Source organism: Eubalaena glacialis, chromosome 11 (assembly GCF_028564815.1).
Source record: "Eubalaena glacialis isolate mEubGla1 chromosome 11, mEubGla1.1.hap2.+ XY, whole genome shotgun sequence".
In the NCBI taxonomy this organism is placed as follows: domain Eukaryota; kingdom Metazoa; phylum Chordata; class Mammalia; order Artiodactyla; family Balaenidae; genus Eubalaena; species Eubalaena glacialis.
The window spans coordinates 74,165,076-74,185,185 of NC_083726.1; the positions used below are offsets into that span (position 1 = coordinate 74,165,076).

General features: G+C 34.6%; 1 protein-coding gene across 2 annotated transcripts in view; it reads right to left on the bottom strand.

Moving 5' to 3' along the window:
• LRRK2 (leucine rich repeat kinase 2) overlaps positions 1–20,110 on the bottom strand; it is a 159,409-nt gene that overhangs the window by 74,432 nt on the left and 64,867 nt on the right. For both annotated transcript variants that reach the window (XM_061206211.1, XM_061206210.1), the window contains 5 exons: positions 17,506–17,764; positions 14,106–14,294; positions 7,633–7,751; positions 7,135–7,204; positions 6,419–6,636 (listed from right to left, as the gene is read on the bottom strand). In XM_061206211.1, the coding sequence (XP_061062194.1) occupies positions 6,419–6,636; positions 7,135–7,204; positions 7,633–7,751; positions 14,106–14,294; positions 17,506–17,764 (855 nt within the window). The remainder of the gene's footprint in view (positions 1–6,418; positions 6,637–7,134; positions 7,205–7,632; positions 7,752–14,105; positions 14,295–17,505; positions 17,765–20,110) is intronic.

Consider the following 20,110-nt stretch of genomic DNA (forward strand, 5'->3'; position numbering starts at 1 on the left):
TTACTGTCAAAGGGCTAAACTACCAAAAAACAATCACTTCCTTATTCTCCTCCTTATATATCAATATATGTACTTATTCTCATATGGAATTCTAAACAGTTTAACATGATTATAAAGGCTTATTAATGGATCACTGCCCAAAAAATTTGTTTCAAAATTTCCATCATAGTTTCAGATACTACAAGATTATTCAGAAGGAAAGATTTTTACATTGTTTATTCCCAAGGTTTAATCAGCAAATTTTCTTGTAAAGAGACAGTTACAAACAGTAACAAAAAGTCCCATCTAGTGGTGCTGACTTGAAATTTCCTTAGAGAAAGTTATGAGCTGGCCCACTCTTTGAATGCCCTAATGTATCTCACCTTGCCATGCTCTCTTCATTCTCTTTGTTTCAGCTAGGCTAAATTCTAGTTTTCTTTTACTTACTCTTTAGCAAATATTGACAGTCTACCAAGTGTCAGTCATTAATTCCTTCAAAAATTAGTTCAGTAATCATCTATCAAACCTCTACTATATGTCAGGCCTTAGTAGGCACTGGGGATACACATGAACAAGGCTAAAACAGTTCCTGTTCTCAAGGAGTTTACAATTTTGTGAGGACAATATACCTTAGATCAAAATTTATAGTAATGAGCACTGGAAGAAAAAGAGTGGATGCCGGGGAAAGGTAAACCAGATGGTAGCCAACCTAGCCTGGAGGGAAGACAAGGAGAAGAAAGGAAGAAGATGCTAAGGAAGTGACATTTAAAATGAAGCCCTTTGAAAACTTCCCTAATATGGGAAAGGAAATAGTCAATCAAGTCCAGGAAGCACAGAGTCCCATACAGGATAAATCCAAGAAGAAACACACCAAGACACATATTAATCAAACTATCAAAAATTAAATACAAAGAAAAAATATTAAAAGCAGCAAGGGAAAAACACCAATAACATACAAGGGAATCCTCATAAGGTTAACAGCTGATCTTTCGGCAGAAACTCTGCAAGCCAGAAGGGAATGGCAGGACATATTTAAAGTGATGAAATGGAAAAACCTACAACCAAGATTACTCTACCCAGCAAGGATCTCATTCAGATTCGATGGAGAAATTAACAACTTTACAGACAAGTAAAAGCTAAGAGAATTCAGCACCACCAAACCAGCTTTACAACAAATGCTAAAGTAACTTCTACAGGCAGGAAACACAAGAGAAGGAAAAGACCTACAATAACAAACCCAAAACAATTAAGAAAATGGGAATAGGAACATACATATCGATAATCACCTTAAATGTAAATGGATTGAATGCTCCAACCAAAAGACACAGACTGGCTGAATGGATACAAAAACAAGACCCCTATATATGCTGTCTACAAGAGACCCACTTCAGACCTAGGGACACATACAGACTGAAAGTGAGGGGATGGAAAAAGATATTCCATGCAAATGAAAATCAAAAGAAAGCTGGAGTAGCAATTCTCATATCAGACAAAATAGACATTAAAATAAAGACTATTACAAGAGACAAAGAAGGACACTACATAATGATCAAGGGATCAATCCAAGAAGAAGACATAACAATTGTAAATATTTATGCACCCAACATAGGAGCACCTCAATACATAAGGCAAAGGCTAACAGCCATAAAAGGGGAAATCGACAGTAACACAATCATGGTAGGGGACTTTAACACCCCACTTTAACCAATGGACAGATCATCCAAAATGAAAATAAATAAGGAAACACAAGACATAAATGATACATTAAACAAGATGGACTTAATTGATATTTATAGGACATTCCATCCAAAAACAACAGAATACACTTTCTTCTCAACTGCTCATGGAACATTCTCCAGGAGACATCATATCTTGGGTGACAAATCAAGCCTTGGTAAATTTAAGAAAATTGAAATCGTATCAACTATCTTCTCCGACCACAACACTATGAGACTAGATTTCACTTACTGGAAAAAATCTGTAAAAAATGCAAACACATGGAGGCTAAACAATACACCACTTAAAAACCAAGAGATCACTGAAGAAATCAAACAGGAAATCAAAAAATACCTAGAAACAAATGACAAGGAAAACATGACAACCCAAAACCTATGGGATGCAGCAAAAGCAGTTCTAAGAGGGAAATTTTATAGCAATACAATCCTACCTCAAGAAACAAGAAACATCTCAAATAAACAACCTAACCTTACACCTAAAGCAATTAGAGAAAGAAGAACAAAAAAACCCCAAAGTTAGCAGAAGGAAAGAAATCATAAAGATCAGATCAGAAATAAATGAAAAAGAAATGAAGGAAACAATAGCAAAGATCAATAAAACTAAAAGCTGGTTCTTCGAGAAGATAAACAAAATTGATGAACGATTAGCCAGACTCATCAAGAAAAAAGGGAGAAGACTCAAATCAATAGAATTAGAAAGGAAAAAGGAGAAGTAACAACTGACACTACAGAAATACAAAGGATCAGGAGAGATTACCACAAGCAACTGTATGCCAATAAAATGGACAACCTGGAAGAAATGGACAAATTCTTAGAAAAGCAAAACCTTCCGAGACTGAACCAGGAAGAAATAGAAAATATAAACAGACCAATCACAAGCACTGAAATTGAGACTGTGATTTAAAAATCGTACAACAAACAAAAATCCAGGACCAGATGGCTTCACAGGCGAATTCTATCAAACATTTAGAGAAGAGCTAACACCTAGCCTTCTGAAACTCTTCCAAAATATAGCAGAGGTAGGAACACTCACAAACTCATTATACAAGGCCACCATCACCCTGATACCAAAACCAGACAAAGATGTCACAAAGAAAGAAAACTACAGGCCAATATCACTGATGAACATAGATGCAAAAATCCTCAACAAAATATTAGCAAACAGAATCCAACAGCACATTTAAAGGATCATACACCATGATCAAGTGGGGTTTACCCCAGGAATGCAAGGATTCTTCAATATCTGCAAATCAATCAATGTGATACACAATATTAACAAATTGAAGAATAAACACCATATGATCATCTCAATAGATGCAGAGAAAGCTTTCGACAAAATTCAACACCGATTTATGATAAAAGCCCTGCAGAAAGTAGGCATAGAGGGAACTTACCTCAACATAATAAAGATCATATATGACAAACCCATAGCCAACATTGTCCTCAATGGTGAAAAACTGAAACCATTTCCTCTCAGATCAGGAACAACACAAGGTTATCCACTCTCACCACTATTATTCAACATAGGTTTGGAAGTTTTAGCCACAGCAATCAGAAAAGAAAAAGAAATAAAGGGAATGCAAATCGGAAAAGAAGAAGTAAAACTGTCACTGTTTGCAGATGACATGATACTATACATAGAGAGTCCTAAAGATGCTACCAGAAAACTACTAGAGCTAATCAGTGGATTTGGTAAAGTAGCAGGATACAAAATTAATGCACAGAAATCTCTTGCATTCCTATACACTAATGATGAAAAATATGAAAGAGAAATTAAGGAAACACTCCCATTTACCACTGAAACAAAAAGAACAAAATACCTAGGAATAAACCTACCTAAGGAGACAAAAGACCTGTATGCAGAAAACTATAAGACACTGATGAAAGAAAGTAAAGATGATACAAACAGATGGAGAGATATACCATGTTCTTGGATTGGAAGAATCAACATTGTGAAAATGACTATACTACCCAAAAAAATCTACAGATTCAATGCAGTCCCTATCAAACTAGCAATGGCATTTTTCACAGAACTAAAACAAAAAATTGCACAATTTGTATGGAAACACAAAAGACCACAAATAGCCAAAGCAATCTTGAGAAAGAAAAACGGAGCTGGAGGAATCAGGCTCCCTGACTTCAGACTATACTACAAAGCTACAGTAATCAAGACAGTATGGTACTGGCACAAAGACAGAAATATAGATCAATGGAACAGGATAGAAATACCAGAGATAAACCCACGCACATATGGTCACCTTATTTTTTATAAAGGAAGCAAGAATATACAATGGAGAAAAGACAGCATCTTCAATAAGTGGTGCTGGAAAAACTGGACAGCTACATTTAAAAGAAAGAAATTAGAACACTCCTTAACACCGTACACAAAAATAAACTCAAAATGGATTAAAGACTGAAAGGTAAGGCCAGACACTATCAAACTCTTAGAGGAAAACATAGGCAGAACACTCTATGACATAAATCACAGCAAGATCCTTTTTGACCCATCTCCTAAAGAAATGGAAATAAAAACAAAAATAAACAAATGGGACTTAATGAAACTTAAAAGCTTTTGCACAGTAAAGGAAACCATAACCAAGACCAAAAGACAACCCTCAGAATGGGAGAAAATATTTGCAAATGAAGCAACTGACAAAGCATTAATCTCCAAAATATACAAGCAGCTCATGCAGCTCAATATCAAAAAAAGAAACAACCCAATCCAAAAATGGGCAGAATAACTATAGACATTTCTCCAAAGAAGATATACACATTGACAACAAACACATGAAAGGATGCTCAACATCACTAATCATTAGAGAAATGCAAATCAAAACTACAATGAGGTACCACCTCACACCAGTCAGAATGGCCATCATCAAAAAATCTAGAAACAATAAATGCTGGAGAGGGTGTGGAGAAAAGGGAACCCTCTTGCACTGTTGGTGGGAATGTTAATTGATACAGCCACTATGGAGAACAGTATGGAGGTTCCTTAAAAAACTGAAAATAGAACTACCATACGACCCAGCAATCCCATTACTGGGCATATACCCAGAGAAAACCATAATTCAAAAAGAGGCATGTACCACAATGTTCATTGCAGCTCTATTTACAATAGCCAGGACATGGAAGCAACCTAAGTGTCCATTGATAAAGAAGATAAATGGATAAAGAAGATGTGGCACATATATACAATGGAATATTACTCAGCCATAAAAAGAAACAAAATTGAGTTATTTGTAGTGAGGTGGATGGACCTAGAGTCTGTCATACAGAGTGAAGTAGGTCAGAAAGAGAAAAATAAATACCGTATGCTAACACATATATATGGAATCTAAAAAGAAAAGAAAAGAAAAGAAAATGGTTCTGAAGAACCTAGGGGCAGGACAGGAATAAAGACACAGACATAGAGAATGGACTTGAGGACACAGGGAAGGGGAAGGGGAAGCTGGGATGAAGTGAGAGAGTGGCATGGACATATATACACTATCAAATGTAAAACAGATAGCTAGTGGGAAGCAGCCACATAGCACAGGGAGATCAGCTCGAAGCTTTGTGACCATCTAGAGGGGTGGGGTAGGGAGCTTGGGAGGGAGACACAATAGGGAGGAGATATGGGGATATACGTATATGTATAGCTGATTCACTTTGTTATAAAGCAGAAACTGACACACCATTTTAAAGCCATTATACTCTAATAAAGATGTTAAAAAAAAAAAATGAGGCCCTTGTGACTTGGGGGATTTAGTCAGGTAAGGAGGAGGATAGAGTGGGGATATATTTTAGACATTGGGGTAGGGTTAGGGATCACCTTTTTTTCTTCTCTCTCCCCAGATATACAAACTTTAGGGGAAAGATACCACTTAAATATATTTAAAAATCATGCAATGTTGCTCTTAAAATATGTCAAAATTATGGTAAATTTTATAAATTAGAAAAAGGGAAATGTACTTGCAACAAAACTAGTTTTTGAAAAACAGGTATAATTCTTTTTCAAACTTTGCAGTTCAGTTCAAGAATTTGTTTAAAAATTTAAACATTTGTATTAAGATCGTTTTGTCCGTATATCTTCTTTGACTTCTATAGTACATAAAAAAAGGATGAACAAAGTCAGTAGTCAGAGGACTACCCTATCAGCAGATTATTTTATACTTTAATTTTTATGAAATAGCAACTTTGAGCATAAAAATCAATTTTAAGCTGCACATAATTTTAAAACTCAATTAACGCCTTATGGATAGTTTAGTTGAGCCTCTGTATTTTGCAGATAAGAAAATTAGGGTCTACAGCAGTCAGAGTAATATGTTCTTACTGTCACACAGTTGGTAGCTGAGCAGAGCCAGGACCGCCAAACCAGGTCTAACCTAATTTAAACAGTTTAAGTTGTCCTACTAGAATTAAATAATTGAAGGCATAATCAACACATAGCCTTGCTAGACTTTAATACTTACCATGTAGCATCAGGACAGAACCTCGAATTCCTTTTTAATCACATTTCCATTTCCATTACCTGCCCCCAAAGATGCTTCTGGAATACCACACAGACTAAGATACTTGTATGACAACCAGAAGAATGGGGGAATTATTGTCCAATGACACAAAAACAGAACGTTCCTTTTAAAGGTTTAAGCATGCAAGTTAGATATAAATGTAAAAGCTCTTCAAATATCCTGAGAATTATAAGGATAAATTAAACTTACTTCACATAGTTGTTGTGGAAAGCTCGCGAGTGCATTCTGGTAAAGTTCCAGCTTTTCAAGATGCTCCAAATGACCACTTATACAGGATTTCTGGCTCAGGGCATCAATATCTCTTAGTTCATTTGCTGAAAGGTCTAAAGATGTAATATATTCTCTCTCAGAAGCCAGGGAAGAAATGCTCTCTGAATGCCTCATATGTGATTGGAATTTTGATGCTCCTTTTGTCAAAAACAAACAAACAATGGAAATATAAGCAAGTAATTTAAGTTCATATGGTAAACGTTTATGGATCACCTACTACTGTCAGGCTCTCTTCAAGGCACTGGAAATTCAACAGAAAACCAAACTATGGAACTTACATTACAGTGACAGAGATACACAGTAAATAATAAATATTTAATCAGGTGGTATAAGTAGTGTAAAAAAACAACAGACCTGAAGAAGAACATCAAGAGTGGCATTGGTGAGGGTATTATTTACATTTCAGGAACACAGTAGGAAGGATAAAAAGTGGCCTGTATAACATCATAAGGCTAAATTTTTAAATCTATAATTGAATTTCATTTTTCTACAGTCTATGGAATCATTAGGTAAATATAATTTGAAGGTTATGTGAAATTGGCATCAAGAAAATTTGCATAATCAGAGGAAATTTATCAAAGTGCTGTATTCTGCTCAAAATATCTATTTACTTGTGATTACTTTCAAATACTTACTGAGTGAATCATCTGAAGTCAATATTTTTCTTTTTCTCTTCAGTAAATCTTCATGATCAAAAATGGGTCCCTATTAAATATTTATAATAAAATTACCATCATTTTTTGGAGCAAAGAGAACATTTTCCTATCTGGTTTCTTTAGGAGTCACTATAAGATTACTAGCTAAAGTATTCATGGGACCAAGCCATACCATAAGACACAGACCTAGTCTGGGCTCCATAGACATGAAGCTCTAAAAAGAAAAAAGAGTAAAACCATTTTAAAGTGTACAGAGCACCTATATGTCCCAAATATGCTCAAAAGTCTACAAATGTAAGTTTAAAATAGCATACGTGCACGGACACACACACGTGTATATATAGAAAGAGGGAGAGTTTTCTCACATTAGGGAATTTCTGCACCAATAGCTCCTAGCTTTGGCACACAATTTCAGTTATCGAAAGAATGTCAAAAAAATATACAATATTTAACTGCAGTTTTTACAATATAACTTACCAATGAATTGGAATGTCTTTGCAAATTTGGTGAGCAACGCTGCAAGGCAGGATCTCGGTAAAATTCTCCTACGCTAATTGAATTTGATTTCTTTTTCACAAGAAATGAGCCTTCACTTCCTATTTTTAAACAATAACATAAAGGCAAGTAAGAAAAGCTGACCTAATCATAAGATGATTAGGATCATAAAATGATTAGGATTAGCATAGTAGTTCAATCACAAAACATTAAACACATTTTCATGAATGGAAATTGCCCAATTCCTTTCATAACATCTTTAAAATAGAAATGATAAACTATGTCAGCTTGTCATTTTCAAATTCAACTACATTATTCTTCATCCACAAATATTTATTGAATGGCTGTCACAGACTAGACACTGAGTAAGTGCAGGATAAAGATAAGCGGGAAAAATAATCCAGGTCTCATATGAGCTCATAGTCAGCAGGAAAGAGCCAAGTAAAAAAATAGTTACAAGTGCTACAATAAATACATGCATGTTCAGGAAGCAGAGAAAGTTTATACATAAATCTGACCAATGTTATTCCTTTCTGTTTCTCTGAATTTTGCTTAGAAAATTTTCAAATCTTGTTTTAAATATTGGAATCACACTGAATTATTTAACATTCAGTAATTTTGAGTACATCTCTGTTTGAATTACATATTTTATAGTTTCATTTATGAAATGACATTAAAATAAACACAATGAGTTTAGTGGCAATATTGTTTTGAGAGAGAAGAGAATTACTTTTAAAATTATGGATTTTCAAGAAAATAAGGATCAATATTAGTCATATTTTAAGGATAAATAATGTAGAGCCATTTTTAAGAACTCATGAGATTTTAAATTCTATCACTTTTTATCTTAGAAGCATAAAGAATTAATTGTGTCAAAACAAATTATAAAACTTACAAATCCAAAAATCAATTATTTTTATGTTAGCATTTCTGATGTTTTCCTTTATTTAAAAATACTTAAAGAGAATTCTTCTTTCATCCATGATGGTGTAACAAACACTGAACTTAACCTCCCCACAACAAACAACTAGAAAATTGGACAAATTTTTTTAAACAACTGGTTTCAGACATTGGGCTGCAGAGAGTACAGGACTGTGTAATCCCTGAAAGAAGGGAAACAAATTATGTGAACCTTATGATCACCCTGGCTTTCTGCCTGGAGGCAATTTAAGGGCCATAGGCACAATGAGAAGGAATTTAAACAAAGCCCAATGGCTTTCCTGAGATGAGGAAATGGAGATCAGTGTTCATGGAGACTAACTTAGCTGGGAGTTCCAGGAGAGAGTCATGGAAAAAGAGCTCCAGTAATCTGCATAGGGATTTCCTATAGCTGTGCACTAGAAGAAATGTAAAAGGGAGTTCTTCAGGAGGAAGGAAATGATACTAGGTGCAAACTTGGATCAATATAAGGAGGTTAAGTCATCAAAAAAAATTATATTATTTAATGTATGTGCACCCAATAACAGAGCTTCAAAATACACAAAGCATAAACTTATAAAATGAAAAGGAAAATTAACAAATTGACAATTACAATCTCAACATTTTGTTCTTAAATATAACAAGTAGAGAAAAAAAATCAGTAAAGATATAGAAGACCTGAAAAACACTATCAAACAAGTTGACCCAATTTCACCCAACAACAATCAAATACATTTTTTTAATTGCACATGAAACATTCACCAAGATAGACACAGTAGTCCACAAAGCATGTCTCAATAAATGTAAAAGGACAGCAATCATCAGAGTAGGTTCTTTAACCACAGCAAAATGAAATTTGAAACCAATAAGAGAAAGCTATGTGGAAAAATGTCCAAGTATTTGGAAAATAAACAACACTCTTCTAAATAACTCATGAGTCAAAAAATCACAAAGGAAATTAGAAAATTTCAAAAATGAATGTAAACAGAATATATAAAAGTTGTGGGATGCAGCTAAAATGGTGCTCAGAAGGATCTGCATGGTCTTAAATGTTTATATTATAAAATTAGAAAGCTCTAAAAATCAGTGTTCTAAGCTTCCATGTTAAGAATCTATAAAATAAGAGTCAAAATCTAAATAAGTAAAACAAAAAGAAAAAGCAAAAATCAATGAAAAATAAAATGGACAATCAATACAGAAAGTCAATGAAACAAAAACCTTATTCTTTGAAAAGATCGATAAAATTGATAAACCTTGAGCTAGACTGAAGAAGGAAAAAAAGGAAAGACAAAAAATATCAATGTCAATAATTAAAGATCAGATATCACTAATGATCTTATAAACATTAACAGGACAATAATAGAATTATTATAAATAACAATAAACAATAAATTTGGCAACTTATGTAAAGTGGACAAATTCCTTGAACATTTCAAATTACAAAAACTGACAAAAGAAGTAACAGAAAAATCAAAAGAACCATAAATTTATTAAAGTTATTATATTTATAATTAAAAAGCCTCCCCCCCCCACCGAAAAGTACTCCTAACCTACAAGGCTTTACTCATGAATCCTATTAAACATTTAAGACCTCTCCTACACAAATTCTTTCAGAAAACAGTGGAGTCAGGAGCACTTTCCAATTCATTTCACGAGGCTAGCATACTCTCATAGTTACAACAAAACAAAACTACAGACCAATATCCCTCATAGATGCAATATCCTTAACAAAATTTTAGAAAATCAAATCAAATAATATACTAAAAGGATAATACACCATAACCCAGTAAGATTTACCCCAGAAAAGCAAGTTTGGTTTAACATTAGAAAATTAATCAATGTAATTAACTAAATAACAGAATAAAGGGAGAAAATATGCCCATTTCAACAGATGCAGAAAAGCATTTTCCAACACCCATTATGATAAAAAGTCTCAGCAAATAATTACTAGAAACAAGTTTCCTAAACCTGATGAAGGATATCTATTAAAAAAAGAAAAAAAAAACTACATATAACATCATACTTAATGATGAGAGACTGAATGCTTTCCTCCTAAGTTTGGAAGCCAGGGAACAATGCCTACTCTTACTACTTCTATTCAGCATAGTACTGGATGTCCTAGCCAGTGTAATAAGACACGAAAAAGAAGAAGAAGAAGAAAAGATATACAGGTTAAAAGGAAGAAGTAAATCTGTCTTTATTAGCAAATGGCATTATTGTGAACATAGAAAAATATGTGGAGTCAACAAAAAGCTGTTAGAACTCATGAGTTTCGCAAGCCCACAGGATATATTAACATACAAAGAAATCAACTGCATTTCTATAAACCAGCAGTGAATGAACTACTGGAAATTGGAATTCAAAAACAATGCTATTTACAATAGCATCAAAAAACATGCAATACAAAACATTGGTGGGAGAAATTTAAATGATAAATACACGGAAATAAATACTACATTTATATGTCAGAGACTCATTATTAAGACACCAGTTCCCTCAAATTTATTTCTAGATTTAATCTAAAGAAATTTTTATTTATATGTTAATTCTATATTATATAACAATAATATATTATTTATACATTAATTCTATATTAAATGTATATAGAGATTTAATTCTAATAAAAAATCCCAGCATAAAATTAATTAGTTGATTCAAAATGTATATGGAAATGCAAACAACCTAGTATAATAAGAAAAATTTTGAAAAAGAACACCACCAGAGAACTTATACTACCAGATTTCATTAAGCTAAAGTAATCAAGACAGTATGGCATTGGCATAAGGATAAAGATTTAAATCAATGGCACAGAATAAAATCCCACTCCTAAGCATATACCTGGAGAAAACCATAATTTGAAAAGATACATGCACCCCAATGTTCACTGCAGCACTACTTACAATAGCCAGGACATGGAAGCAACCTAAATGTCCATCAACAGAGGAATGGATAAAGAAGATGTGGTACACATATACAATGGAATATTACTCAGCCTTAAAAACAAGAACAAAATAATGCCATTTGCAGCAACATGGATGAACCTAGAGATTGTCATACTGAGTAAAATAAGTCAGACACAGAAAGCCAAATATCATATTATGATATCACTTATATGTGGAATCTAAAAAAAGGGTACAAATGAACTTATTTACAAAACAGAAGTAGAGTCACAGATGTAGAAAACAAACTTATGGTTACCAGGGGATAAGGAGGGGAGGGACAAATTGGGAGACTGGGATTGACATATACACAATACTATATATAAAATAGACAGCTAAAAAGAACCTACTGTATAGCACAGGTATGTCTACTTAATACTCTGTAATGGCCTATATGGGAAAAGAATCTATAAAAAGAGTGGATATATGTATATGTATAACTGATTCACCTTGCTGTACACCTGAAACTAACACAACATTGTAAATCAACTATACTCCAATAAAAATTTTTTAAATTTTTTTAAAAAAGAATGCAGAAATAGAAGCACACCTATATGGTCAGTTAAATAGGATAAACATGCCATTAATTCAATGAGGAAATATAGTATATTCAACAAGTGATGTTAAAACAACTGGATATCTATGTGGAAAAAAATAAATGTCAATTCTTCACTGACACTATATACCAAAATTAAAATGGATTACAGACCTAAATGTAAAAGCTAAGAATTTAACACTTCTATGAGAAAACATAGGAGAAAATATTCACAAATTTGAGATAGGAAAAGATTTCTTAAATGGGATAGAAAAAGCACAAACTAGAAAAGAAAAAACTGAAACACTGAACTTTTCAAAATTTAAGACCTCTGTTCTTTGAAAAATAACATTAATAAATGAAAAAACAAGCTATAAATGAAAGAAAATATTTGTAATTCATATATCTGTCAAAGGACTTCTACTTAGAATATAAAAAGAACTCTTAAAATAACATGAGACAACAACACAATTAAAAGTTAGCAAAGATCTGAACAGACACTTTGCCAAGAAAATATCAATATATGAATGGCCAATAAGAACATGAAAATATTCTCAATATCAATAGTTTTCAGGGAAATGAAAATTGAACCCAAATAAGCTAGGACTACAGCCTCACTAGAATGGCTAAAATTAAACTGACTTACGATACTAAGTGATATAGTGTAATGAGGATTCAGAGCAACTAGAATTTTCATACATTGCTGGTGGGAGTATAATATGGTATAACCACCTCAGAAAACAGCCAGACATAAAAAAGGACATACTGTATCCTATTTATATGAAACTTGAGAAAATACTAATTTAATCTATTGTGACAGAAAGCAAATCAGCGGTTGCCAAGGGACAAGGTGGGGGGGACGTTTTTTGTAAAGAGGCATATAAAGGGACTTTTTTGGATGATAGAAACATTGCATAACTTAATAGTGGTGATGATTACATGGATGTATAAATGAAAACATATACTTAAAATGGGTATATTAGTATATCTCAATAAAGTTGGGTTTTTTTTTTGTTTATTTATTTATTTATTTATTTTTGGCTGCATTGGGTAGTCGTTCCTGCGCGTGGGCTTTCTCTAGTTGCGGCAAGCGGGGGCTACTCTTGGTTGCAGTGCGCAGGCTTCTCATTGCGGTGGCTTCTCTTATTGCAGAGCACAGGCTCTAGGTGCGTGGGCTTCAGTAGTTGTGGCACATGGGACCAGTAGTTATGGCTCGCAGGCTCTAGAGCGCAGGCTCAGTAATTGTGGTGCGCGGGCTTGGTTGCTCTGCGGCACGTGGGATCTTCCTGGACCGGGGCTCGAACCCATGTCCCCTGCATTGGCAGGCGGATTCTTAACCACTGCACCACCAGGGAAGTCCCAATAAAGTTGGTTTTAAAAAATGCTTGGACTTGAGACATGAGATTTTGGAATAACCCTTATTTTTGCCCTCTCAAATGTCTTATCACCCAAAGTTTTCAATCATACTATTTTAATAAAAAAGCACCTCACTCCATTTTTACCAAACTGTATTATGTTAAGTGTCAGCCTTAATCACTGCCGTTAGTATCTTGCCATGTTAATTTTTTGTTATTTCAGGAGTTATTAAAATATTATTTTTAACTCTAATAAAGATAAAAATATTTTTTATTAAGCACTTTCTATTTGCAAGCACTCTCCCAGACACTTTACATACATTTTTCCAAATTCCTATAAATAATCCTGGAAGTTTAGCAACACTGCCTTTAATAAGGATAAGGGGCTTACACAAACCACAAAAGTATCTAGTCAATGATGGAATCTGGAATCCAATCTCAGTCTGAGTCAGTGTTTTCACTGCAATAGCCACCACTCACTGATTATGGGCAGTATGATAACACTTAAAAGTGTAGACATACATTTTCTTCATTGCCTTAAGTAGCAGTTAAGTAATAGTAAGCATTAACTATTTCCACTAATGAATACAGTTTTCCTCAAGATTTTCCAAATGAAGTAAATCAGATTTTTGTCCCAATTTCTACTGTTCCATGCCAGAGGGTAAGTGTTTTAAAACATAACAGACTCTATTGTTTAGTAATAATTACCTTCACTATCCAGGTCATCACTTTGAGCAAACACATTGTCAACATAAGACTCGGGAATGAAGGTCCATTCATCAAATTTATCAAGTATTTCTTCAGAAAAATTCCCACTGCTGCCTGAGGCTGTTCCTTCTTCCACAGCACTTCTCATCTGATATCTGAGCACCATTCTCGCTAGGGTGGATCCTATATCTAAAAATAAAAAGATATACCAGCAACAACTTTTTTTTTTTCAACATCTTTATTGGAGTATAATTGCTCTACAATGTTGTGTTAGTCTCTGCTTTACAACAAAGTGAATCAGCTATATATATACATACATCCCCATATCTCCTCCCTCTTGTGTCTCCCTCCCACCCTCCCTATCCCACCCCTCTAAGTGGTCACAAAGCACCGAGCTGATCTCCCTGTGCTATGCGGCTGCTTCCCACCAGCCATCCATTCTACATTGGGTAGTGTATATATGTCCATGCCATTCTCTCACTTCGTCCCAGCTTACCCTTCCCCCTCCTCGTGTCCTCAAGTCCATTCTCTATGTCTGCGTCTTTATTCCTGTCCTGCCCCTAGGTTCTTCAGAACCTTTTTTTTTTTAGATTCCATATATATGTGTTAGCATACAGTATTTGTTTTTCTCTTTCTGACTTACTTCACTCTGTATGACAGACTCTAGGTCCATCCACCTCACTACAAATAACTCAATTTCATTTCCTTTTATGGCTGAGTAATATTCCATTGTATATATGTGCCACATCTTCTTTATCCATTCATCTGTCGATGGACCCTTAGGTGGCTTCCATGTCCTGGCTATTGTAAATAGTGCTGCAATGAACACTGTGGTACATGACTCTTTTTGAATTATGGTTCTCTCTGGGTATATGCCCAGTAGTGGGATTGCTGGGTCGTATGGTAGTTCTATTTTTAGAAATCAGTAATTATACAAGCATAAACATATATCATACCAAAGTTCCTTATATAGTCTCCTACTTCTAAGGGAATTTTTTATTCTTACTTCAAAGTCACTTTGCAATCATGATACTGTATAAAGTAGCAGGCAATGAACTTAAATTTTTAAAAAATCATAAAAATTTACACAAAGCTTTGGTGTTGGTGACAAAACTGAACCTTTGTGAAACACTTGATCCAGGAAAAGGTCTGGGCCTTGAAGCCAGACAGGCCTGTGCTCAAGTCACTTGCAAGCTATACAAGCTCCCTGAGTGTCAGTGTCCTCACTTGGGAAGTGAAGACAACAACATACACAGCACAGGATTATGGAAAATATTAAAGAATATGATGCATGTGAAGTTTTTAGCAAAACACTTAGAACACAGAAGATAATAAATGATATTCTTATTTTTATAAACTATTTGCTGAGTGATTCATTCTATTAGGAAATTTGATGAAATTTCAAAATTCTTAACATTCTTCTTGCTATTTTACTGCATTTTATATTATGCTCTATTTTGAAGAAATAAGTTGGCAGAGTTCTCATTGTCCTACATATATCCTGGAAAATTTCTTCAAATATTACTCTCATAACTCACATTACAACATGTGTGCGTAACTCAAATAGTACCTGGAAAATGTTTTAAAGCTTTGAATTCAAAATGTTCTTTACTCAGACCAGTTGTCAAAAAAATTATGGCTATGCCCTCCAATCTATCAAATGACATTATATTTTTTAAATTAGGTAAGACTTGTCAACACTTGTAAAAAACTTCATACAGAAACAAAAGAATGCCCTGAATGTACATCTCTCTTCATACCTCTCCAAAGGCCCACAATTCCTCTCCATCAGAGATCAAAGATTAAAGTAAGCAGGTTGTTGGCATGAGACCAATTGAAGTGATAAAACATGGACTCTAATCATATTTCATTAGTTTCCAAGGTCCCCAAAGGCAACCAGGGAACCCATTTCTGGATTTTTTTTCCCAACATGGTCTTTTCACATTCGAACACTTATGACTACCATATCCCAATTGTCTTTTCACCAATACTAGTATACTAAAAACACTGTTCTCTAACAGTGTTTTTTCCCTTAAGAATGCATTCTAGGGACTTGCCTGGTGGCACAGTGGTTAAGAATCCGCCTGCCAATGCAGGGGACACAGGTTCGAGCCCTGTTCCGGAAAGATCCCACATGCCGCAGAACAACTAAGCCTGTGTGCCACAACTACTGAGCCTGTGCTCTAGAGCCCAGAAGCCACAACTGCTGAGCCCGCGTGCCACAACTACTGAAGACTGCGCACCTACAGCCTGTGCTCCACAACAAGAGAAGCCACCGCAGTGAGAAGCCCGCGCACCGCAATGAAGAGTAGCCCCCACTCACTACAACTAGAGAAAGCCCGTGCACAGCAACGAAGACCCAACGCAGCCAAAAATAAATAAATTTATTACAAAAAAAAAAAAAAAGAATGCATTCTATATCTGGACATTTGGATTTGCTAGATGTTTTTCTCCCAATGAATTGCAAAGCATTCCACTGCATGAACATACCATAATTAATTTGAATAGTTCCTTTTGGTGAATACTTAGGTTTTTCCCTAATTTTTTGTTACTATGAATAATTTTTTAATGTGCATCCTTGAACATAATTTTTGTGCACATTAAGAATGCCTGTATCATGGATCCCTATCAGCATATTCCTGGGTCAAAAAAGTATGGGTGTACATTTAAAGTATTAATGGATATTGCCAAATTTTCCTCAAAAGAGGACAATTTGAATTCATATCTATCATGTGTGAAGTGCCTGTTTCCACATATGCTTATCAACATAATTTCTTACTGAATTTTATATTTGCCTATACTATATTTAATGATCACTTACTATGTGAAAAGCACTAGTATAGATGCTAATGGTAACTGTCATCAATGTACTTAATGTATACAAGATCTATATTAACTTGAAAATACATCCTTAAGTGAAATGCGAAGTATACTAACTTGAAAATGCAAAGTATATATGTGTTTATGTTTCCATGCACATATTTTAATTCATATGTAAGCATACAAAAAGTCTAGGGAAAAAATCTACATTGATTACCTATAAGTGAAAAAATAAGTTGTTATTTTCTTCCTTAGGATTCTTATGTTTTTCTATTTGTAAATGCACATAGATTATTTTTATAATAAAAAATAAAATATGTAACAAAGAAAAGAAACCTGACAGAAAGATCCCACTGTTTTGCTCTATCTTTATAAAATATGTATTTGCTGGCTCATAAAGAACTTAAATATAATGTCAGTTTCAAGCATTTCTTGACAAAAAAAAAAAGATATCCAAACCTTTACAATATTTTTGGCTTAAGTTGAAACAAACTGGAATGAAAACTAACTAAAAGATTAGTGATTTTTAAAAATACTACTAAAATTAAGACTTGTACAGACTTTTCCTGTTAATCCTTACTTGTCTCTTTTCTTAAATTAGATGTCTTATCTGGAAATAGAGGACCAAGCCAAGATGGTTCAATTTTTCCCATACAAAATCCTCCAAGGCAGATGCTATTATTGGCCAGATCCAGGGCAAGTCTCTTTAAGAGTAAGCTGATGATTTGGCTGTCGCCTTTCCCAATGCTGATTGTTAGAGCTTTCCGTACATCCTGCTCACAGGATCCACTATTCAGTAACAGTTCTACCAGTTTGGGACTGCTCGCTTTCTCACATACCTATTAAAGAAAAAGAGAAGGTAAGCATATTAAAAACCTGTCATTTTTCCTTTTAAGAGACTGATAATCAAACTTGGTGTGATTTTTCCCTACATCCGTAAACTTAGAATGAAACAAAATAAGGCAAAACTCATCCTTGAAATAGATTAGGAAAATAAAATAAGATTAGCACCACACATAGCAGAGCAGCATAAATCAAATAAATCTGCCACATGAGAGTCAGTTACCATGAAAAAGGCAACATGATATGAAATAAAACTCATAGGCTTGAAGTCAGAATACCTGAGGCTCCAACAATTTACATGTTTCTCATAATTTTGGACTTCTGTTTGCTCATTGGAAGACATCTGGGAAACTAGTAACTTAACACAGTAAATGCTACTGCCCTGCCTTCATTTGTGACATAGAATAACTAAGTGTGAGTATAAATATTATAAAATTTGCTAATGCCACATGCAAAGGACAGTCATCATTTACTTCTGGTTTTCCAGGACAAGAATTTTAATTTCCACAAAAACATATCTTGTCTCTCAGTTTTCTACCTTCCCCTGAATGTTACGTTTTCAGAGCATGTCCTCAAGGTGGGCCAGCATGCTAGCTGCTACAAAAACTAGACTGACCGTAGTAAGCAGAGAGAAGCCTTAGCAACCTGCAGCATAGCACACTGGTCCAACCCAGCAACAGCTTCTGAAAGGCAATGGAATGTGATGTTATCAGCTAGAAGAACAAAGTCATAGATAATATAAATATTATATGCCAGGTACTGTGCTAACTTCTGTAAACACATGACCTCCAATCCTTATTTTTAAAAAACCTATGCCGTAAAAATTATTACCCCCATTTTATAGATGAATATTTAGGAAAAATATGTGATTTGTCCAAACCCTTAGAGGTAGTCAATAAGAGACTTGGATTTGAAATCAAATCTGCTGGCTTCAAAGCCTGTGCTCCTTTCAGGACCCAATATTAAGGATTAAAAAATAAAAGGAAAGAAGACCCTAAGATTCAGGGTACCAGGTCGGTGGAACAAGATGGCTGGGGAAAATTCCTGAATTCTTCAGAATTAAAGTGTGTCCAAGAGGCTTGAGGGGACAGTCCTGTGGTGTGATGGCACCAACTTAATGCCCACCAGTCTCCAGGATCATCCACCTTCAACCCATTCTCCCCAGAGCCACTATAGTACTTTTCTAGTCTGGATATGATCAGGTCATTATCCTATTTTAAAACCTTCTAAAACCTTTCTGCTCCAGGACATTCCCCTAAATACGACATGCAATTTTTCAAACCTCATTACCTTCAATTATGCTATTTCTCTTGCCTCAAATATCTAATTCTGCTCTTCAGCCAGTAAAAAGATGTTCATTCTTGAAGGAATAGTTTTAAACTCTCTTGCACATTAAGTCCTTGCTGTCAACTTCCCAGGCTACACACACCCTTCCTCCTCGGGATGCCCATCCCATTTTGTTTAACATAGCACTTAGCACACTGAACTAGACATGCTTATCTGTTTTATAACTAGAATGAAAGGCATGGATGCTACTGGAATTCAATTTGTACCTCTGTACCCTAGCACAATGCCTAAGGAATATATTTAATTTAGCAAATTATTAAAATCCTTTAAGGGCCCACAGGAAATTTTAAAGGAAGGAAGGAAGGGAGGAAGGAAGGGAGGGAGAAAGGAAGGAAGGAAGCAAGGGAGGGAGGAAGGGAGGAAGGAAGGAAGGAAGGAAGGGAGGAAGGGAGGGGCCAAAAAACTCATTTCTTCTCTTTGGAGCCCAGCAATCTTTTATCTCTAAATTATGGCATTTACTGCCTACCTTGTATTAAGGTGATTTATGTTTTATCCTCCCCCATCTCCCAATAGACACTTTGAAACCATCTTGAAACAGGAAACTCCTTTTCTATTCTTTACTGACTATCTAGCACTGTGCTTTCCACAGAGAAGATGCTCAATACATTTTATAGCAGAATTTTCCTCGGGGGACCCAAGCTATCCAAGCTGATTTCAGGGATATGGTGCCATGAAGAGATAAATATATATGAAACAGTATCAGACAAAAGAAATAAAATTATGAAAGTAATTCCAACTTCATGAGAAGGAAAAAAAATACTGCTCAGATACACACAGTTTTGTATTTTAATAATGAGGATAATTCAAATATAATCAAACTGTAATTTACTATCCTTTGCTATCTTGTCTCTCATATTCTAATTTATAAATAATTCAGCCCACAATCAAATCCTAATATTTCAAACCAGCATTCAGGAATGAATGTACAACCCCCTCCCCCCACCACCACTATCATGAATCTGTTATGTAAACAAAAGATTAAAGCAGGCAGATTT